The sequence below is a fragment of the Vigna angularis genome, chromosome 3 (assembly GCF_016808095.1).
Source record: "Vigna angularis cultivar LongXiaoDou No.4 chromosome 3, ASM1680809v1, whole genome shotgun sequence".
In the NCBI taxonomy this organism is placed as follows: Eukaryota; Viridiplantae; Streptophyta; class Magnoliopsida; order Fabales; family Fabaceae; genus Vigna; species Vigna angularis.
In genome coordinates, this window is record NC_068972.1 from 15,053,395 (window position 1) to 15,062,809 (window position 9,415).

Genomic DNA, 9,415 nt, shown 5'->3' on the forward strand with positions numbered 1-9,415 from the left:
CACCATTTTGGGGTAGTGTTGGGGTTGTACAGGTTTAGAAGTTACAAGTGGTGCATATTTCCAGATGGAGCTCGAAGTTTTCAACTTTACTACCGGATGCAATAGTAATATCATAATGACTACATAATTTTTACTTAGAAAATAATATATTAAAAATTGTGTTATGTTTAATATTGAGTACCATGAACAAAATATACTCTGAAAAGTATTTTTATATTTCATTATATTTTAAGATAGAGGGTACATAATATATATCAGTGACATAGCACTAGCTGGTGTATTACATAAAAGTAACAGGTATACAAAACAAAATCAAATAAAATCAGAAAAGCCGGGCTCCTTGTTGTGCTACATGCTTTGTGGGGAATCCTTGCTTTCAGTCAGACACCAGTCGTGAGGGTTAAAACAGGTCAGCATTATTCCATATGTCTGTCACGTCTGCATGTTTGTATTTCTCCTTATACTAAAAGTGAATTAGCTTTTAATATAGTTGTCTCCTATTGCACTGCCTAAAATTCAGCTCTTTGCCAATTGCCAGATAGAAAGAAGCTAGATTCCATCGATCTCCTTGTCAGTCTCTAAGAGGGGGATCTCCATATTTAAGTTCGTTTTCCGTTGGTCAAAAGTGATCCAGTCTGATTTTAGGTATGTCACTAAGTTTTGTTTTTACGCGGTGAGTTACGGGATTTAAGAATTTACAGGAAGCGATACTCTTGAATATTAAGTTTCATCATATTGCAGGAGAAATGTCAGTTCATATTAGCGACATAATTATTAGAAAGTTCATATTCCTCTTATTTTCTTACCTTGTATCTTTGCAAGTTTCTCATGACAAAGACAATCTAAAATACAGATCATAAAATGATAAAAGCAAAATCTAGAACTACAAGTTCCATGCCTCCTTATCGTCTTTTTGTTTGCATTTTCTTCCCTCCTCTCTTCTCCGCTATTTAAGGCTGTAGAGATGAGGGAATTCCATTGGACCTTGCCAATTCGGTGGTGCCCCCCATTGAGTGTGATATTGCTCGTGTTTTTGGGCCTAATGTTTGTCCAAGGGCTAGTTTAGTGTAACACTAGGTTAGTTTATTTCTAGGCTGCTTCTGCTCTTTGGTGTTTGTTTCTGAAATCGTAGGGAGCTAGAACTAAGGGAGGATGGGTTCCTAACAAGTGGTATTAGTGATTGTACAACATCTGTCATGAGCGGCCTGTAATCAGCTTCTGGCTGTATGCACATTGCTGCAATGGCAGCTATCTGCAAAATCCCATAGAAGCAGAAAGCAAATGTTACTTGATAGGAAAAGTATGGTTAGTCCAAGACATTAAGTGACAGTGATGAGGATGAGAGAATCTATGACTAAACGAAAAATTGACCTGAATTAAGTCCTTCTTTGAGTACTGTCCGCGTAGAGCTGGATCAACCATTTCAATCACCTTTTCTCTGTTTGTCAACCGTGGAAGAGCCTGGTGAATGCATAATATCTTTGTTACAAAATTAATATTTGGCAATACTAGAAACTTAATTCTCAACTCTGTTTGTATCTCCTTTGATTTCTTTAAACAAAAGTTGCATAATCAATTTAATTCTATTGAAAATTGCAGGGTGCTATTTACTAACCCAAGAGACAAGGACGTGTTCTCCCTGGGCCCGCTTGATATCAACAGGCACACGTCCCGTGAGGAGTTCGAGAAGAACCACACCATAGCTGTAAACATCTGACTTTGTGGTAAGCTTACCCGTGGCGTACCTACATCATGCCCAAATTTAAGGGACAAATTAAATTTATGCAATAATTTATGAAAGAAGTTGTAAATATATCATGAATGGTGTGCAGTATAAATTTTTTATGTCATGTACATAGATAAAATTCAAAATCACAGCCTGCTTGATAAGGACTTGACTATGACCATGTGCAAGGTTCTTTATTTAACGTTGTAAGTAATTACTGGGATTGGTTGGAGAATGAAGATAAGGCAGGGCGCTTCCAAATGACAGATGAAATGGGGCACTTGTAATACTCACTCTGGTGCCAGATATCCAGTGGTCCCCAACACACGGGTGGAAACCTGACCGTTCTTCTTCTCTGATCCCATCTTAGCCAATCCAAAATCAGACACCTTGGCACGGAAATTTTGATCCAGCAGAACGTTGTTAGTCTTGAAGTCTCTGTGGATCACCGGAGACACTGCATGTTCATGAAGGAATTCCAGTGCCCTGGCACAATCAAGGGCTATCCTCATCCTGGCCCACCAATCCAACGGTTGAGTTTGATCGTTGGGGGAGTGAAGATGGTGGTGAAGTGTACCATCGGGCATGTATTCAAAAATCAATAACCTGTGGTGTTGGTCAGCGCAATAGCCAAGTAACTCCACCAAATATGGAGAGTGCAAGCGACTTAGGAGATCGACCTGCAATAAATGTCATTTAGTCTTCACACCCATGTGCTGGATTTGAATAAAGCTCACAATATGAGTTGGCAAGTGGGATGGACTGATAGAAAGGTAAATGGATGTTCATTCCAATTTTCATGGTCCCAAATTTGGTTACAAAACGCCAGAAATTTCTTTTAAAAGGATAATCGCTGACGGGAAATGTCTTATTGTCTGTATTTTAATGACCTATGAATAAATTTTATTAATATTTTGATTCAATAGTAGTGCATTATTCAAATGACTTAAATCTTTTTAACTTATTTTAATTTTGTGAATGATTTTTTTAATCTTTGACATGGTTTCACACTATACAAAAATTTCTAGGTTAGAAGATGCAGAAAGGTTAAAACTTTAAGATATTATATATAGAAAACCTAAGAATAATTTATGTCCCTAATTGCTGGAGTCAAATGTCAAACCATTAAGGGATAAATAATCTGCTAGTAGGATATGAAGTTTGTCACGTGATAGTTTGTAAAATTCCTTTCACATTAATGTAAACATTTCGTTACGACTTACAAATTTTGTTAGGCAAGCAATACTAGTTTGAGCTTAACAAAAGACAAAAACAAAGTCTCTGAACAAACTGGATCTAATACAAGGAAAGGAGACATTGGGAGAGAGAGAGAGAGGGTGCAAGTAACAAAAAGAAATAATTCAATCTTTGCATGCTGAAAAGAAGAGGATATAGTAACTCATTAAATGAAGCACACTGACTCACCTCTATTCTGAAGGCACGTTCCCCTTGCTTACCCTCACTGCGAAGCAACTTAATTGCTGCCAAAGTGCCATCACTTAGAACTCCTCTATACATCAAGCCATGTCCTCCATTACCACCAATCACATTTCTTTCACTGAATCCATCTGTAGCAATTTCTAGTTCCCTATATGTGAACACTTGGACTCCTCGAAATGTAGGTGCTGGGGTCCTGCCCAAATTTCCCCCGTGAAGACACCCACTCTTTACTTCTACAATAAATGTCTCCAAGCATTTATGGATTAGCTTCTGAATTTAAAGCCTCACCCCTCAAAGACTAGTTGAATTAATGTTAAGAACAACTAATGAATTAATGATATGCTAGAGACAAATTTATATGATCATCTGCAGTCTGGAAAGTTATGCAGTTGTAATTGCTAGCAAATTAACTCTTCTAAGTTTGCACATAGTTATAGTATTGCTTCACTAATTAGTATTTAAGATACTGTTTGCAATTCATTGATATCATGTGACGAGGAAGCTAGTTACCTGGGCTAGAATTCAACGTTGATGAAGTAATGAGCCTGCTGCTTGTGTCATGAAGCTCTGTTCTGTCTTCTTTGCAAGTGCCACTTTTGGAGGAAGATTTTTGGCGACGGATCAAGAATAGGACCACAAAAATGACAAATAGGACCGTAACTAAGGTAACGAATGAGACGGTAATGAGAATGGTTTTGGTGGGGAAATGGCCGTGGCTATGTCTATGTCTTTCTGAATGTAAGCGGTGCTGTGTGAAAGAATGGTTCTTAGCTGGTGGCCCTGCAGGTACGGTGGCTGTAGTATTAACTTCCATGACTGACAACAGAGAGAAAAAAAGTAAATGGGTTGTGTGTTTGAGGTGAGAAAGAAGTTTGAGATTGGAAGGCAGGAAATAAAAGAGGATGGGGAGAGTGGGGAATGCCGAAATGGATTTTGTTTACAGTAATAAACGAAAGAATGAGGGTGCAAGCATTTTGCTAGTTGTAAGCCTCCTTTCCTAGGAGGGCAAGCCAGCCTCTCGTGAATATTTAATTAAGTGGTTTTGGTGTACTTCCTTTGTCTCTTCTTCTGTTATTTTCTGAAGAATTGTCTTTTTCTTTGCATAAGAAAATCTCGGAAGCTTTTGCACAATCTTTCACTCTTGCTCTCTCTAATAATTCCCTAATTTTATATCATACGCATTCTGTTTTCCTAAAACAAGAATGCATTTGTAGCGTATCTTTTTCTTGGTCTTCTTTGGAAATAGAAAACAGAAAAGATAATTATGCTTTTGGCTGGCTGATCAATCAATTTATATCTGCTTTTGCTGCAGGGCGTGGTCACCGGTCAACCAGTTCCACCACTGTTAAGAGTGGAGCAAGGAGGTGAGTTTGTATGGTAACTTTGCCATCTCACACCAATAACAACAATCCAATTACCACCTGCATAACTCAAAATCCCCGAATTCAATAACAACCAGTTCCAGTTCCTGGTTCAGTAAACCACTTCAATCATGCATCATTTTATATGATTTAGTTTCTTCATTTGGCTTGAAGGCTAGTTAAAGAAGGGGACAAAATGACAAATAAACTTGCTGCATTTAGCTAATCTAAATTAGCAGCTGATTATGCACATTTTAGCTTATGTTTTCTTCTTTCTATCCATTGAAATGATATTTGTTTTAATTAAACCATTTTTCTATTATTTCTTTTTTCTCTTTCTATTTTTCCATTTTAAGGAGATGTTGGAGTGAAATAGGCATATTTTGTCATAGTTAAACTTTTTAAAAAAAGTAAATTGTATGGAGTGGAAAGAAGAAGCCCCCACATGGATTGTTAGGGAAAATTGGCAATCATATGGCTCGCAATCACGTGCCTTTGAGTCGTGCAAAAAGTGAAGTCGTGAAAAGACCAAAAGGGGAAACATTCTCTCAAACTTAAACACATTTGCTAATGCCCTACCTTCCTTCCCATGTCACCAAATAACATTTACAACTAATCAACACGTTTCCTCTTACCACAACATTAGGGTTATCTACTAAATAAATACCAATACTACATCAAATTCCACTCAATCAACTTAATATCACATTTCATAAAAATAAATTACCTTTCCTAAAAATATAAATGCCATTATTCACAAATTGTTTTATAGAAGTTCTTAGTGGCGCATCTTCAGAAAATAAAAAATTTTGGATCCCAAGATAGATGTATAAAGTTTTTGAAGGTTCCAAAACATAAAATATATTAAAATCAATATATATACAAATTTATAATTTTTTCTGACAAAAATTATAAACCTTTTTATACAATCTTTCTGAATAAAAATTGCAATTCTTCTTGTACAATCTTTCTAGAAAAAAATGACAAATTTTCTTGTATTTTGTATAATTTTATTAACAAAATTCTAAACTTTTTCGTAACACATTATTACTTAAGCTCTCAATACACTTGAGAGACTTACGGAGTTGTATAATTATCAAATCTACTATTTGTTCTTGCTTTTTTTTTCCTTTTCATATTACTCAGTATAAGATTTGGTTGAATAATTGACATATTCTCTTTTCACTCAAATAAGATTATAACATATTGTCACTAAATCTATGTACTGAATCGTTTTTGTCCCTAGTGACAGTCATCAACAACAAATCATACTTTCGTCATGGTTGATACCAACTATATTTTCTTAATTTCAAAGTAATTTATTTTTATAAAATTGTAATTATATTTCATTAAGATTGATAACCCTCACCTTTTTTTTATTATTTAATTGATTAATTTATGGTAGATGAACCTAAAACGTAATGTGCATGCTTACCATTTGAAGGATCTATGTTGTGATCTCGATTTAAAAACTTGTAAGAGGAAGAATTTATATTATTAAACCATCTCTTAATCTTAAATGTAGTAAAAAAAATATTAAAAAGAAAACCTTCCCATCTTAAATACCTTTCCAATTTTAAACGTGAGTGTATACTTTATTAAAGAAATACGCAAAATGGCTATCATAGATAACTCCTCATCATTGACATTGATAAAAACATCTGTTGGTGCAAAGTCTCCTAATTTTGAACTCGTTAAACAGACATCAATACATAAAACCATAAAACATGTATCCTTCTTAAGAGGTAATCATGCTCAAATCACAGTTAAATCAGTCCTTGATGGTAAGAAAAATTATTTCGGAATTATGAAAATACTTCACTAAACTCTGAAATGCTTATAAGGTGATGATAAATTAAAATAAATGGTTTTAATTCTGGAGCAGGGTGGGGAAATGTGGTTCGTGGAGTATGTGAATAGAAGCCCAGATAAATGGGCCCATGATCTCTCTGGCCCGGTTGAGGTACCAGTAAGACCCGTTATTTGGTCGGATTGTCGCTCCTTTTTGTTCTTGCTGCTTTTTTATTTTTATTTTTGTTCTTCCAATTTGAATGTTGTTGTGGGGACCACGTAAACTGAATACAGGTACGTTCTTATCTGATCAAAGTATTACTTTTTGACCCAAAGTACACACAAAGTTAAAGCTTCACTTTCAATTAAAATTACGCGTCGAAGACAATTTCAACCTAAAATTTTAAAATAATAAATTTATTATTCTATTATTTATTAGTCATTTTCCTTTTAACTTACAAACATTATATCCCCTGTTTTAACCATAATAACCAACCTTAAACTATGAACATGAGTTGACAAAAAATATTATGATTTTCTTGCTCACTTGAGAGATTTTATAGTAAAATCTTACCCAAAGTTCATGACCTCCTACGGTTTGGCAGGTTATGATAATATTATTTGGCACACATACGCAGCTTGCTCTATAAACACATGCAGCCTGCAACATTCAGCCAAAGATTTTGTCACCAAGTTTGTTGTAAAGGAAGAGGACATGAAATATAATTGGCGTGACAGCTAACAGCCGTGACTTGGAGAGTACATATAGGACAGTGAGAGACAAGATTCAAGATATATATTACCCTTTTGTAACTGAGATGCATGCAAAAAAGACAACACCTCCTCATAATTCATCACAACTTGTCAACAGAATATCATCACCGATATACCACTTACTTGATAACACCAATTATACCTAGCTGAAAATCTTAAATTTCAACTTATCAGAACAAAGTTAAGGATTCAGAATCATGTTTCAAACCGGAAAGAATTCAGAAATTTGTTCGCGGGATAACAATTGATTTTTCATTATCCATCGGAAATCATAAGCAACAGATAATGAAAGAAAAATAACACATGCTAAACTTTATCTGATAGAAAGAGTATATACTGATTATATCTGCAAAAGTTTAGCTACTATTTCATATAAATAAAGTATATACCGAGTTAAAGAATCTGATATCTTCAATGACAAATTTCAACCATATTTTTTTATCCACAAAACAAAATCCTAGTTCAGTACTTTGCTTAAAAAGGTTATAAGAGAGCAACTACTTCAAAACTATATATTTACTGAGTCCTTGGGCTCCAGTCATGGGCCTATGGCAGAAGACCTCCCAACCACCAAAGTTTTTTCTGTAAAAGATTTTCTCACTAAATATTCATTTTAGATTATCAATTCTTAGTATGAAGTTAACCAATTCTGTATAACTTAAATTTAAGATTTTAAAATTTATATTTAACCATTTAATTTATTGGATTAATCAAATTTGGTTTGTTTGAATTGCGAATTGAATTAGTCGGATTTTATGGATTGTTAATTTGTATTAAATAAAAAGTTTTTAACGAAAAAAATTGCTTTTGTTTTGAATAAATGAGATAAAGCAACCATTATAGACCACAAGCTTCTTGTTCCAAATGTGACAAAAATGGTTTAACCAGATTCCGTATACCCCGACAAAAATCATCCCAACAAGTTGTCCCTACAGATTCATCACTTCTGTTACTTAGTGAATCATCCAAGACTTGCATGGTTTATTTAGTTTGACACTTCTCCAGATTCAAAGAGATCTTACAAATACATTTTAAGCAGACAGAAAAATAAAAAACTTCATGGTAACCAATGCAAATGTAGGACTATTGGGGTGTAAAACTGCACCAGGCTAGGTTGTCACGATAAAAGAAACAGAGATTATCCATTAATACAATGGAGGACAAATTAATGTGACAAAAATGTTAAGACAGATTTTAATGCATCTCGGAAATTGTTGTAAAAATTTGGGCATGGTTGAAGAAAAGACTCATGGTAAGTTCTGTCAAATTTAACAAAGAGATTTCTTTCCATTCAATCTTACCAAACTACTTTCTTCCACTGATGTTTTTTCAGCACTGTCCTAATGTAATATCAGCTAAAATTGTGTACAGTTACACATATTACATTGAGTGAATAACATCATATAACACTAACTATTGACTTGGACTTGGCATTGTACTAGTCTTAATTTTAATTTTGAATCAGTTTATCGTGTTATGAAATTTTGAAAAAACATGTAGAGATTTTGTATGTACATCAGAGAGCAATGTGATGATCTTTTTCCTTTTCTCTTTTTTACTTCTTTGCTGTTTTATGTTTTAGCTGGTTAATCATTACAGACACCATTCCTTTTAGTTTATTTACTGTTTCAATGCCTTTGACCAAGAATAAATTTTGTTGTTGCTATAAGAGTTGTTTTAATTTCTTGCAATGTTACAGTATAAGTCAATATATACTCAACATATTTCATTTCATCACCCCTCTATTATCCACAGCCTACATTCTCATCTCTCAGTAGCTGAGAATAGAATCAGTCTATAGTAACATTGTGTCTTTCTTTTCAGATAAGATGGTCATTTGAATGTTCACTGAGAATATGTGGTTGTGAGGGCATAGTATTGGTAAGGTGGACGAGACTATGAATGTCTGCAGATGCTGATTCTGTGTCTTTTGAGTAATTCTTTTTAACTTTTTTACCAATCTCTGAGTGACATCGTTGCAGTTTAATCATCTTTAAAGTTGACACTTTTATCATTTGATGTGGACTGAATTGATGTTGGACCTGCAATGGTGAGTCTCTATACAAGTTAGTTGAAGGTAAGGACTAAAGTTATTGTATATTCTACCCTTGATTTCTGCTTATTGTAGTTTGAGAATTAATTGAAGACCTTCCAGATGTGTATTGAAGTAGCTTGTAGGTAAAATCTGAGAGAGGTATGTTTCTTATTTTGACTTTAAGACTTTAGTGCACAAAGGTTTATGCCATGAATTAGACCCTGCTGCTAGGCTATGCTATGTTTTGTCATTGACATGTTACTTGTACAACAGTATCTTTGCAACCTT

General features: G+C 34.3%; 1 protein-coding gene and 1 long non-coding RNA gene across 3 annotated transcripts; one reads left to right on the forward strand and one right to left on the reverse strand.

Moving 5' to 3' along the window:
- The first annotated feature begins 232 nt into the window (after positions 1 to 232).
- LOC128195987 (uncharacterized) lies at positions 233 to 4,772 on the forward strand. Of its 2 annotated transcripts, XR_008248010.1 has the most exons (4): positions 233 to 409; positions 539 to 645; positions 1,600 to 2,499; positions 4,479 to 4,772. It is a non-coding gene; the product is annotated as an uncharacterized LOC128195987 (long non-coding RNA). The 2 variants fall into 2 exon arrangements; XR_008248009.1 differs by lacking the exon at positions 233 to 409 and having other exon boundaries at positions 510 to 645.
- On the reverse strand, positions 714 to 4,268 carry LOC108344979 (probable serine/threonine-protein kinase PBL7). Its single transcript, XM_017583523.2, has 6 exons — positions 3,677 to 4,268; positions 3,152 to 3,399; positions 2,021 to 2,406; positions 1,616 to 1,745; positions 1,372 to 1,461; positions 714 to 1,252 (listed from the first exon to the last, which is right to left on the reverse strand). The coding sequence occupies exons 1-6, from the start codon at positions 3,978 to 3,980 to the stop codon at positions 1,079 to 1,081; spliced, it is 1,332 nt and encodes a 443-aa protein (XP_017439012.1). The 5' UTR covers positions 3,981 to 4,268; the 3' UTR covers positions 714 to 1,078.
- Positions 4,773 to 9,415: the final 4,643 nt, after the last annotated feature.